The sequence below is a fragment of the Magallana gigas genome, chromosome 9, assembly GCF_963853765.1.
Source record: "Magallana gigas chromosome 9, xbMagGiga1.1, whole genome shotgun sequence".
Lineage (NCBI taxonomy): Eukaryota > Metazoa > Mollusca > Bivalvia > Ostreida > Ostreidae > Magallana > Magallana gigas.
In genome coordinates, this window is record NC_088861.1 from 17,551,288 (window position 1) to 17,564,946 (window position 13,659).

At 34.2% G+C, this 13,659-nt stretch overlaps 1 protein-coding gene across 9 annotated transcripts in view; it reads right to left on the minus strand.

Annotated features, from left to right (window-relative positions):
• The window catches only part of LOC105318839 (RING finger protein 17), a 46,484-nt gene that overhangs the window by 24,677 nt on the left and 8,148 nt on the right, over positions 1–13,659 (minus strand). For 5 of the 9 annotated variants that reach the window (XM_066072106.1, XM_066072105.1, XM_066072104.1 and 2 more), the window contains exons 7-22: positions 11,911–12,058; positions 11,652–11,732; positions 10,533–10,633; positions 10,215–10,281; positions 9,992–10,040; positions 9,462–9,594; positions 8,993–9,064; positions 8,620–8,759; positions 7,732–7,869; positions 5,181–5,339; positions 3,308–3,455; positions 2,890–2,974; positions 2,326–2,545; positions 1,528–1,640; positions 818–835; positions 657–671 (exon numbers count right to left, since the gene is read on the minus strand). In XM_066072106.1, the coding sequence (XP_065928178.1) occupies positions 657–671; positions 818–835; positions 1,528–1,640; positions 2,326–2,545; positions 2,890–2,974; positions 3,308–3,455; positions 5,181–5,339; positions 7,732–7,869; positions 8,620–8,759; positions 8,993–9,064; positions 9,462–9,594; positions 9,992–10,040; positions 10,215–10,281; positions 10,533–10,633; positions 11,652–11,732; positions 11,911–12,058 (1,687 nt within the window). The remainder of the gene's footprint in view (positions 1–656; positions 672–817; positions 836–1,527; positions 1,641–2,325; positions 2,546–2,889; positions 2,975–3,307; positions 3,456–5,180; positions 5,340–7,731; positions 7,870–8,619; positions 8,760–8,992; positions 9,065–9,461; positions 9,595–9,991; positions 10,041–10,214; positions 10,282–10,532; positions 10,634–11,651; positions 11,733–11,910; positions 12,059–13,659) is intronic. The other 4 variants (XM_066072108.1, XM_066072109.1, XM_066072107.1 and 1 more) reach the window with 4 other exon arrangements.

Below are 13,659 nucleotides of genomic sequence, written 5' to 3' on the forward strand. Positions count from 1 at the left end.
TGTGTGGTGATCACTTTGGTTAAACATAAGCCATTTCAACATTTGCTTAAAACTGTTAATTTTTATCAAATTTTAAAAAATTGAAACCTACAAATATGTATCAACAGTATAAAAACATTTTTTGAGACCAAAACAGTTAACCTTTAGTTTCTCAGGCACATCAACATCAGGTCAAAGGCTGAAGCATTGAGTTATTTTATTACTTGATATATTAAAAAGAAGGATTTACTCAGTACCAAAGCCAACTGTGCCTCACATGAAAAGAGCTTACGTGAATTTCACATAAAGCGTCATGTAAAATTCACATGAAATTCATGTGAAATTTGTGTGAAGTGAAATTTGTGTGAAATTGTTTACATGATTTTCACACAACTATAACATAAGAAATATTTCAATGAAATTCACATAAGGCACAATTGCCTGTGTATTAAAAAAGTTTAGGTAAATAAAAAAGTAAATTGTGGTATTGCAAGTCCTGCAGAAGATATAAAAGTAAAATACCTGCCTCATTCATTTTTGCCTAAGAAATAAAGATTCATTTTTTTGGCCTCACTTTGATGCAATTGATAAGTACATGGAACAGTAATGAATCATACCTGTTACGGTAAAAAAAAATGATCAAATGAAAATAAAATGCAAAACATAAAAATACATACTGATCCGTATTTTCTCTAAAACAAAATCCAAACAAAAGTGAGGTAAATGCAGATGCACTGATCAAACATAAATTGGGAGTTAGAGGATTCTTGAGAAAGATAAATAAGGCAAAATCAATATACATCCATGTGTAACTAAACATGCTAATCATTTTTCTCACCTTCCCAGGCGACATGCACTGAAAAATCACAAACAGCAAGGCGAAAATGACAAGAGAAATTCACACATCCACAAAAATTCTAAGCAAGATACATATTATATAAAATTCGTCCCGCAACAAGAGTTATTTGCAAGTTTTTTTTGTAGGAATTGTTACAAGGGGAAAACTGCTAGAAGAAAACTACAAAAGTTTAGGAGTACATGTATGTTGAAAAACTATTACATGTATTTCAATTTTAGGGATGAAAGAAAACAATAAACAGAAAACTTTACTACACGGTTTCACATGCACAACATGCATTCTGAACCATCAAAATATTCTTTATCATCAGAAACCCATTGTTTGCTTCACATTTGCTTCCCAGTTTCAAATTTATATATATTTTCTTGTTTTCAATTACATTTTTAACCACAATCGTCCAATGAGAAAAGAAAAACTTTTTTAAATTTTAAAGGCATGAAAATGAAGAAAGGATATGAATAACAGTTTCTATTCAAACATGCATGCCTTAGCATCAACGGTTTTGGTAAGATTACTATATAAGGAAAGGAAAGAAGGAAACAATTTAAATAGGGTGTGAAATATTCATGGAAACGAGAACATGTCAGTTAGTGGGTTTCCAACAATAAACAATCTCCGATGCAATGCCACATATATACACATAAGTATACACAGCTACAAATACATGACAAGTGTACACTGTAACTGACCTCTTGTATGTAGAAATTGTGGGGATCAGTGGCACTGGTCACAATCACGTTAAAAGTTTCCCCTTCGTAATGAGGCTCCGGTTTAATATATTGCCGCAATGGTGCTGGTTTACCTAAAAGAGTTTCAGCAAATGAAATCTAAAATAGCCAAATCCAAAACACAACAAAGAAGCTTCATTCTAAATAAGGAATAAGGAATCATTCTTTGAGTATTATGAGGTGATAATTTCGGTCGGGGCGTGATCAAATCCAATAAAGCCCGAAGGGCTTTATGATAGATTTGATCCCGCCCCGACTGAAATTATCATCTCATAATATTCAAAGAATGATTCCTTATTACTTATATTTATATAATTTTAAGCAATCGTACGATTAAGTATTTAAATATAATTAAGCAAACCCCGCTGGCGCCTCAATATGGCGTCATTTGTATTATGGGTTATTTAGTACAAAATCGATACGTAGTGTTATCACAGGCAAAGACACTGGAAAATGTAAATATTGTAACTTTACGAATCTTACACATTTTAAAGTTTCAAAACAAATCATTTTTGTTCATCACTGGCCCCTCCTTTTAAGCCTGCTAACCAAAATCATATTTTCAGGGCTCGCACAAGGTTGCGACACATTAATTTGGTCCAGTGTGAGTCCCGATTATGGTTATAAAATTTCAAAAACATTTTGTTTTACTAGTGCTCTCCTTTATATCAAATCTCTCAAGCATTTTGATTTTAAAATTAGCACAATTCAAAACACTCAGTCAGGTTGAAAAAAAGGACATCATCTGCATCAAATTACCAGTAATGTTGCCAGAGTCTGGGGTGATGAACTGGGCGAGTTCCAGGAACACGAGGGCGTCGCGGATTGAGATGGGGACCTCGTTTTTGGTTGCGTCCAGCACCGGCTTGCTGAGGTCCACCTGGAGGACGTTGTTCCTCTCGCTGACCACCGTCATGTAGAGTTTCTTGTTGTCCGTCATCTTACAGAACTGCTGGGTCGCCTCCTTGGACCAGCCTCCCTTAAAACCAAAATAAGTTTTGGTGGTCAAACTATTAAGTTGTGCATTCACATTAAGTTGAGAAGTACATGTAAGATAAGCATTGAATAAACCTCCATTTACATTTACAATAATATATCAACATGTCAAAACTTGATGTACAAGACGTACATGTACCATTGACCCCAATACACTTAAGTTTTAAGGGGAAAAGTCCTTAAAGATGACAATGGACCTTGACTTTGCAATATTGAAACTGTGTCAGGTCATGACACATCCTTATGTTAAGAGCAAATATTGTGCCAATTCTTCTGATTTTAGTCTAGAATACAATTTCATAATTTGTCACTGAGGTCAAAACTTACCGTGTCTGGGGGTATGATGTCAAACAAGCTACATTCCACCATAAACTCGGGATAGTTCTGAAACCTAGGCTGCATTTTCTTCACTCTGGTAAACAATAACATTTGCATTCATTATGCATCATAAGAGTTCTTATTCAATATTTAAAATTGGTGATTGACTGTCTACAAGTAAATTGTAATTTCTGTGTACTATTACATGCAGAGGTACATCTTAACCCTAGATAAAGCATTTTGATTTTTTCTCAGCAATATCATAACTTCAACCAATTGCAACACTGCAGAGTCATTCATATCTGTTAGAGCTTAGGTTTGAGTAACTGAATGTTAGAGAGTTCTGAACAATATGTGTCCCCCTGTATTAAACTGATAATTTTCTTCAATAAATAATAATGAATAAATCCCTCCTGAGTCTCATTACCTGTCCAACCCCACTATTTCTGAGTTTCCGTAGTCGATGTAGAGGACCTCCAGCTCCATCTTGTTGACGTTGCTCTTGCCGATGACCTGTTTGACCCGGGCACGATACCAGTCGTCATCACAGGTGTACTTCACAATCACCAAGTCCCCTACAACAGTAACATGGTCACAGTCAACACTAAGAAGGCCCTTCTACATAATGTTCATGGTTTAACCTTAATGAGTATTTTACATGAGCTTGAAGCTACACTGTAGATTCCTAATTAAACGTGAGGAACTAATTTCCATGTAAAATCGCTAAAAGCAGCCCTTGTAGATTTCAAAAATCTTGCTTTTATTTTCTCAGACAGTTTTGAAATTTATAAATAATATAAAAAAATTTGTGATCGCAATATTATATTCCTGCGATTTGATATAAAACAGTGTAATTATGGAATTAATTACTCGTATAAAATAAGGAATTACAGTACCCAGCAAGCTTGGGGCGAATTGCATAGAAAAGTAATGCATTACATTACCATTACTTTATAAATTTGGGCATTAAATTACCATTACCATTACTTGATTTTCTTGAAGTAATGCATTACATTACCATTACATGAGTAAAGTAATGCATTACCATTACCATTACTTTGTTTTAAAAAAGGAAAGCTTAATAAGACTTTTTGTAAATGTTTCAAATATAAAACACTCTTTAACATATCTACAGGTTCATGTTCAGTATCAGATTCAAATTCAATGACTTACACAATATTCATTCTTCATGTATGCATAACAAAAAACAAATTATGGAGTAACGTTGCGGTTATTAATAGGTAAATAGAGATCTTTCCCCAGATTACACAAATATTTATAATATTAGACACTTTGCGGCAAAAGATTGCTGTTGCACTTTATGATCATCAAAGTTTCAAAGGGTTCATCTTTTAACTGCATCCTGTTAGGTTTGAAAATTTTCCCAGCTATACTACCTAAATAAACGTTCTACAGGAGAAATGAAAGCTGGGACTGAAAGATTTTTTTTGGGCAATCTTTATCTTAGTATATATATTAAGTGCAATAATAGAAAATTACATGAATCTTGTATTTTTTATCAGTGCAAACTAATGTTCTTAATATACAACAGAGAGAGAGACAGAGAGAGAGAGAGAGAGAGAGAGAGAGAGAGAGAGAGATTATTGTCATATGGGTTATAATATTGGAAGTGATTTTTGATTTTCATCATGGATGGACAGTGCATTCATTTTGTTTTTAAATTAAAGGTGCATGTCTGTCCTCTATTTTACTGGGGCATAGCCAAGGGAAGGTGATTGGGGTGTATGGCTTCTTATAACAATAGATTTGTTTGATACTTAGATTATCCTGGGGGCATAGTGTGTGTTGTTGACACATTCTTTATTGAAGTGAAAACTAATTAGAGTAAATTAAATGATTTTAAACTCTTAATAACAACACTCTTAAAAATGTTATGGAATTGTGTTGTTATATCTAGAAATATTAAGAATTTAAAAATAATACATGTACAACTAATACATTTTTATCTCAAGAATTATTTCTTTATTATTTAAAATAATTTTAATCAAATACAATTTCAGCTACTCATTTATTTATCACATATTTTAAAGTGAACCTGCATAAATAAGCATAGTAATGCAAAGTAATGCCATGTAATGCCAGCATTACACTAGATTTTTGAAAGTAATAAATTAAATTACCATTACTTGTAATGCTAATTTTGTGGCATTACACATTACTAGCATTACTTTGAAAACATGTAATGCTTGCAATGCATTACCATTACCCCAAGCCTGGTACCCAGTTAGACCTGTATTAGAATTTCTTCAGCCAGATTTCACCGGCCCTTGGGGACATACCTGGTTTGACCTGGGTGGGGACTTCCATGGTCCCGGCGGCCTTGGCCCAGGTGTTCATTTGTCGGGAGAGCTTTTTGAGAGTTAATTGGTCCTCCCTCAGCTGGACCATAAACTTACAGGGGTTGATGATGTGCGTCACTGTCACAAATTCATTTTTACCTACAAATTTAAAACCATAAACAATTAAAAGTATCATTCACCTTTACATACATTCCATTTGAATATGAACAATTGCAGCATGAAGACATATCTTCAGAACACCTTGCTTATATACTGTAAACCAATTTTTATTCGCGGCGACTTTATTTCGCGATGAACTGCCGATAAACTGGTTCGCGACGACTAATGTTCGCGACCAAGCCTTATCCAAACCTGGGCTGCATTTTACAAAAGAACTTACGACAAAGTCATAAATATTTTCAGTCTCATGGAATGATATACAGGTAACTCTCGAAAACTCGAAGTCCATGGGACCAAGGAAAAAGTTCAAGGTTTCAAGAGTTCGAGTTTTCAAGAGTTTGGAATTTTCCAGGTTGACCGACGGGTTTTAAAATTAGTCTTAGTGGATGTTATGATTCAGCCATTTATTTAGTGCTAACCTTACGCACCTGCTTAAACAACGTTTTCTTTTCTCTAAAATATACAGAACTGGATGTTTTTAAAAATAAATACAAACCACTATTGAAAAAATTCAAAATAATCATTTATTCAATGCATCATATTATTAATAAGACCAGATTGCTCAGTACTATTGCACTGCGAGACAAACGACATGTCATAAATGTAATAAATGAGTATCACCCATTGTTACCACTGTACGGGTCTTTCACCTGTTAGAACGTGTTCAGCAATAATCATTTTAATGACAATGATGCTGATAAGCATAAATTTTGCAGTTTTATCATTCTAAAATTTGACCATGGCTCAATATGATCGTTTCGTCTCGATTAATTTCTCATTTTCATTGCGTCTCCAAATTATCGTTAAACGGTTGGTGTTGATAATAGATTAGGTATCGGTATGGGCAATCATCAAACAATTATCACCTAGCAGGACAAGTGTCGCCTGAATAAACAACCCGTGACACGGGTCCCACGTCTAACGCCTGGAGCCATTTAAATGACCAAGTAGGTGTTAATTAAGTATAGTGCTTGGAGATACACGGCGACTTTGAGGTATCGAGGGTAAGAAACTATAGATTATGAACAACCGGACTGCAGTTTGACTTTGAGGAATCAAGGGTTTCGAGAGATCAAGAGTTCGAGAAATCAAGAGTTAATTTGCTTAGTTATATAGGGAAAAAAATCGGGACCCTAGACTCACTTCGAGCGATCAAGAACTTTGAGCGATCGAAGTTCGAGCCATCGAGAGTTACCTGTATAAAGAACAAAACTTAGACAGAACTTTATTCATACAACTACCGTATATACCCGCCTATAAGTCGGATTTTTGGGAGTAGAAAATTGAGTGAAAAGTGGGGGTCCGACTTATAGGTGAGACATCATAAAAAAAATTTCACAAGAGAGAAGTAAGTTATATTTCTTTTTAAATAATAAACAGATAAATGCATTGAACCTGTGTTCATAAAAAGAAAATTCAAGCAGTCAGTTTTTCATACCTAAGGTGATAATAGATAATAGAGGGGTCATGTCACCTAAAACACCACAAGCCAACACCCCAGTTTAAGGGGCTAATTACCAACCTAATCAGTCAAGTAAGGAAATAAATCACTATCATCAAATTTTCAAAAGGACTCTATTTAAATACCTGGTAGTTTTGAAGCTATTACCAACTTGTAATTAGTGTTATAAAAAATAATGGCATTTAAAATCAAAAGTTATTAACATCATAGAACCATGATAGAAATAGTCTACAATCAACTATGGGGTGAAACAAGGACAATTTTTTTAAAAGAACTCAAAACATGTATGATAAAATGTGGTATTTTATTGAGAGTATCTGTACATCAATTGACGTCCTGAAAAAGTGACCCGACTTATAAGGGAGTCAACAGCAAAATCTTCATATTAAAAGTGGAAAAAGGCGACCGACTTATAGACGAACCGTACTTATAGACGAGTATATATGGTACTCTGATATCCATAATAATATTCTACAGCCATGAGAATAAAACATTGATTAGTTTGTGATTTAAAATCAGCATTCATTAATTTGGTCGTAAGTTCTTTTGTAAAACAATATAAATATAATTATAAAAACAATAGACAAAGGATTGGTTTGCGGCTAGAAATATTCGCGACGACAAGGCTCTCTCTAACCTTGCAAAAATTTCTCGCACGCGAATAAAATGTTGGTTTACAGTATTTTGTATCCCTGTAAGATTTTCATTTCATTTCATTTGTCTTCAAAAGAGAAAATACAATCATGTAAACTTTAAAACAACTTGTAATCAATTCCCTGCTTTAAAGGTTAAGCCAGATTGTGCCTCCCATCTCACAATTATTCCTACCTTAGATTTTATGTAAGATTTTACCTAGGCAACAGAATCAGTTGAGCCCTATAGAAAAAACTAAGGAAACATATTTTTTACCTCTAATTCTGCACCTGGGAGCTGTTGGCTGTTGACCGGGGTGTGGGTAGGATCCCGGGAGATCAGCTGATCTCCTCCGTCTTAACTCTACCCCACCAACAATGGAACAGTCCTGCTCATCTGTAAAGTACAACTCTGCTATAAATGAAAATATTAGGATATTATCAGTTATATGATATCTCATATATCATGATGATAATGCATATAATACAAAAAGAACAAAATGTCCCAGAGTCAGATAAGTTAATTTCCTTTTTTGTTGTTCAATTTAAGAATCTAATATCTAAAACTAAGTACTTTTATTATAAATCATTTCCTGAAGAATATACGATACACATGTTAGAGAGAAGGCTAAAATAGGCTCTGTCTGCTGCCTAATACCATTCAATATAATATATTGAATAAAATATTGTTTAAAATATACAAGCATGAACAAATCTTTTTAGTCCCCTACCGGTTTTCACCGGAGGGGACTATAGCTTTCCTCTGCGTCCGTCAGTCCATCCGTCTGTCTGTCCCACTTCAGTTTTCCACACTTTTTTTCTTTGTGCGTTTGAGGAATAATATGAAATTTGCTGAACAGCTTCAAAATGTCAAACTACAGATCAAGTTTACACTTTTGTAGCGTCTGGTTGACATATTTTCGAGAAAATTAATTTTTTATATTCCAATTTTTTAATGTTCGGGTTCGATATTCTGCATAACAGTGCATTGTTTTCACAATGTCCACAAACAAGTAGGGGACGTGTATTGCTTATGCAATACTCTCAGAATGCTTGTTTTTCAAAATATGCTTCACACTGAATGAATACACTACATGATTCAATGGGCACCTCTAACTATAGATGGTTTCTTTTTCAAGCAATATCCCATTCATTAATCCCGTACCTTCGATGATGACCTCCTCCGAGTCCTGAGATAGGGGGTTGGATATAACACTGACTGAGTCTAGGGGCGTGCGGCTCCCCACGCTGTCGTCGTCGTTCATGATCTCCGCTGGCATCTCCGACAACGTGTGCCAGGTTGCTCTGTAAATCAATCACAATACAAAACATATAAACCCCTTAGTACCCAGTTATAGAATATTTGACAAAGGTGCAGTCGCATGGTGACCTTTGACCTTGAAAATCTCCCTTAGAGGTCATTAAATTTCAATTGCACAGTAACAAAGAAATGTCCATGTATCATACCTGGATTTGCACAAAAGAAATTCAAAAAGTACAAAATGTTAATCAACTATTTAATTTACTTGTAAACTTACTTGACTTGACTTTTCCCCATTACTTTTCCATGGCTAAGAATGGAAGTGAGGAGGGAGTCGTCCTGAATGAAACTGAAATGACACAGAGGAATCATGTCAAACCAAGCAAAAACAGAAGAAAAAAATTTCTGGTTTTCAAAATCAATATTTCCACTTCAATTTACCACTAGAATAAATAATAAGGCCAAAACAAAATCATGGTTTGTTTGGAATTGCCTCCCCCTCATTGAAATATCCCTCGCAAATAAAATTTCATCAGCAAATAAATAAGAATTTTTTTTGAAGGAAATTTTTATTTCTTACCTATTTTTGATTAGTTAAACTTCAAGTTTGAAAAATTAAAAAAGCATAGACACTAGTACAGTACAGGAATAGAAATGTACAAGATCGAAATTACAAGAATCAACCATTTGCAACTTAGGAAGCATGTTATCTAGTCAAAGGTCAGCAAACTTGACTATAAGCCTACCTGATTTTCTCGGTTTCCTCTGTCTCTTTAGGCAGCAGTATACAGGGGATCTCTTTGGCCCTGTTTAACTGGTCCAGGATCTGTCTAGCATTCAATGTGACTTCATTGTTGTTGTTGAGAAGTCTCTGGGCACCTGTCAGTACACAATTCACAGTAACATACATCTATATGACTGTTCGATAGTTGGTGCGAATAGACATTGCCAACAGATAACAGAATTTATAGTAAAGTTGATACTCTGTTTTTTGCATTAACTTCGAAAACAGAGTCTTTGGCTCCTCCATGTACTGCAGTAAAATGGCTTTTCTAATGTTACACATTCTTTAGAGAGAGAATTAAACATTCAACTTCTTCATAAAAAATCAGTCTGAATCTCAATTAAGTATCAAATGGAATATTAATCACAAGCATTAGAAAATCTTTATACTAGGCAGGTCCATCACTTTTACATTACAAAAATCACTTTTTTTTTAGGACATGTACACATGTACATATCTTTGTACAAATAGTAAAATTTGAAAGTATGAAACCTCTTATAGCTAATTCCAACTTCATCCTGTCTTCATGCATTTGTTGTCTCTGTTGAAATAAAAAGAAAACCACATGAGAACAACCCTGCAGATAACAAATAAAACATGTTTTAAAATTTTTTTAAGCAAAATCAAATGCTAATATAAGAGACATGAATCTGCCATGAACAATAAATTTTCTAAGGCCAAAGTAACAGCTTGTTTCTTCTTTCATTTTATTTACCAGCGTTTCCAATGGTTCCACTCCAGCTTGGTAGGCAGCAAAAACTTCATCAATCAGCTGTTTCTCCCTGATAAAATATACAAGAAATCATTGGCAATATTATCCAATAAAATGTCACATTCGATATCCCAATTGTTTACTCCTTTTTTCTATGTAAGGAATATTAAAAGCAATTGATTTATAAGAGCTACCAAAAAATTAGAGAAGATTACTTTTTGCACAATATATACATCTAGAAGCCGTAGTCTTCCTTTTTAAAAATAAATTCAAGTGAAAGTTTTTCAATACTCTAAAGCTGTAATACTGATCCTTTCCTACCGAGCTTGCAGAAGTCCATGAAGTTCTTGGAAATGTTCCCTGATATCTGAAATAACGGACGCAGTCTCCACCCTGGTGTCCGGGAAGTAATCTGACATCGTCTGTTGTAATTGAAAAGAATGCACTCTTGCAGGATAAACTTCCTCGCACATATACATATGTCATAGGACAGTATGTTTTACAGACTCTCTTTTTAACAAGCATGTTACAAAAGAAAGGCACATAACAAAACTCAAAAAGGGTAGACTTCCCCAAGTTTTTAACACTTACTGTAGCTAAGAAATATTTGGGAAATTTGACATAATTTGGGACGACATCTTCAGACCAATTTTGTAAGAGAAGATGTCATATACATGTAGGTAGTGGAATGGGGGTTTAGGAGCCCTAATAATATTTGTCATCCAGTATACAAGATAATTACTTCAAAATATGCATATGGTACAAGGGACTTCATGTTATCAGTAAATAAGTTGCTTTTTTATGAATAACTTGATAACTGAATTTGGCTCAAAATTGAATACACTTTGTTACCTGGTTTTTTTAATTGAAAAAAAAAACCAAATGTAACTTTAGTTTTTATTCTTCAGATATTGTAATTTTTGCTTGAATACTGCAGTTAACCATTTTATTTTGTTACCGCACTTTCCCTTTCCTGGCTGACTTTCAGCCAATAGACAACACCAAATATGTTTACATATCCATTAATGAATTATTAAACCAATATAATCATATAGTACCAACAGTGTTGGATAGAAATGGCCGCAAATTTTGCAGGAGCCAAGGGAGACAATTTCAAAGGCACATGCTGTGCTACATTATCAAAGTAACTAACGTCAGGTACTGGAGTGTAAGCAGTAAGATTTACATTCAAAGAAAAAATTAAGTTCTCAAAATAAAAGGATTAGGAATAAAATTAAGATTAACCTTGGGGGGATGGTAAAGAGGAAGTTGCTAACCTAGATAACTCTTACTGATGCTGACCACCTTCAATTGGTTAGCCTGTACCTAGGTAAGTCATACCCCACAAGATAATGCTATTCAATCAATTAAATGAGATTGTCTCATAATCATTTAAATACCGGTAATCTAAAACTATTCCACTGTATATACTTTATATACCTTATCCACTTTTATCAACTTTATCACAACTTTGTTGGCAAGATGCAAAGCAGGCTCCATTTCAGAGAAAACTGATTTGTTCTGAAATAACAAACATGTATTTCTAAAAGGTCAAAGTTTTAAAAATTGAGTATACTTTACTTTCAAACATTTTCTACTCTTAAAGCCTGATAGCACTCATTTAAACAATCAAAATTTATCATCCCATTTGATACTTATAAATGTCCCTGTCTTGCAGTTTTCTGTATCCGATATTTACCTTTTCTTCCATGGAGGTGATGACGTGGCCCTTGTGGTCACCAACGATCACACACCTGGAGCAGATGGGGATCTTGTGGTCCTCGCAGTAGTACTCCAGCTCTCGCCCCTCGTGGAGGGGGCAGTCCTGAGTTAGCTCCCCCTTTAAACTGCAAACAACAGTACATCACATCAAGCAAAATAACTAAATTGGTCTTATAACAAGTCTGAAGAATCAGAAATTATTATGGTGTTCAAATTTTGTTGGTTTGTGATTGAATATGGTATAGTTGGCATTAACTTCTTTTATTTAAAATATAAACAAACTGAACATATGATAAGCCCAAATGATTCCCTGGACCATAATTGTTCGTGAGAAATGAAATACTACAAGATTGACTTCTTGTTAGCAAAAAAAGTTAACAAAAAATAGTTTAAATAACAAGGTTAAAGCTATTGCCATTTCTTGATACTATTCAAATCATAATGGCATGTTTATTTTTTTAGAATACCGTGGAATCATTTAAATTGATGGAGGCCAATTTTTGTGGATTGTGGGTTTTTGGCTTATTCCTGGGGATGTAATTTCGTGGATGCCTCGGTTTTGAGTTTCAGTAAAAAAGATATCTTTTTCTTAATTTGTTTTTGTTGAGGATGTACATGTAAATTCGTGGGGGAGGGCTATACCCAAGCCACCCCAATTTTCAATGATTTCACAGTAACATCTAAAACACTACAATGGACCTTGAAATCAAGTAACCTCAATCTGATCATAAATGCATATAGTACAAAGATAACACCCAGTAAGCTAGACAGGTGGCTGAAGAGACCTTGATTAGTCTGAGCAACAAAATTTAGAATTCATGTGTTTGTTTTTTTGGGGGATTACCCATGTCATCCCTCAAAATTCAAGGTACACAAGATTAAAGATTTACTTTTCATTTGACATCTTTTGTAATCCACCAAATCAGAAGGACTTCATATTTGGGTTTACAGTGAATCAAAACTACAGAGGACAAATTTACAGGAGCTTGTGAGTAAAACTATAGAGTGGGCATTTACGTATATGAATCTATCCTTAAGGTAGCCCACTACATCAACTTCATCAGGGCTTATACTTTTTAAGACACAATGTCACAAGCTGGCGATTTAAAAGTTTTGATAAATTGTCAATATCAAGCGATTTGGTTGAATATCATTATAGCTAAGTGTTTAAAGTGTCTGGCTTGTGAATCTCAGATCATGAGTTTGAATCCACCCGAGGCTTTTGTTCATACCGTATTTCACGGAATTTAGGTCGATACTTTTTTCCCCTGACATGTGGACCTCGCCCTATTCATCGCTTCGCCCAATTTATGTTTTTTTTTTTTTTTTTGGTTGGAATTTTGCAAAAATTTATGCAACCCTCCAATAAAATCATGAGTGTTTACAATAATACTGCTTGAATTTCTGTGTAAAAATCGTATGGATTTTAATCAATATACTGTAGTAATTTATCATTTAAACAAAATTAAATGTAAATAGATTTATTTCTTCTTACATTTCTTACTTAGATCACTGACTGAATCATTAAATGCTGTCATGCATTTTGATCATGTGCTTACGATAAACAGGAAATCGATTTCGCGTGGTAAAAGTAAAATGAGAACCGTACAAAGGGTAATTACGGGGGGAAATATCGTCGGGTAGAAATAAAAAAAAAAACAATTTGTTTTCATAATAGAATACATGAACAAGTTTTTTTCTGTATATTCAACATAAAACTTTCGAT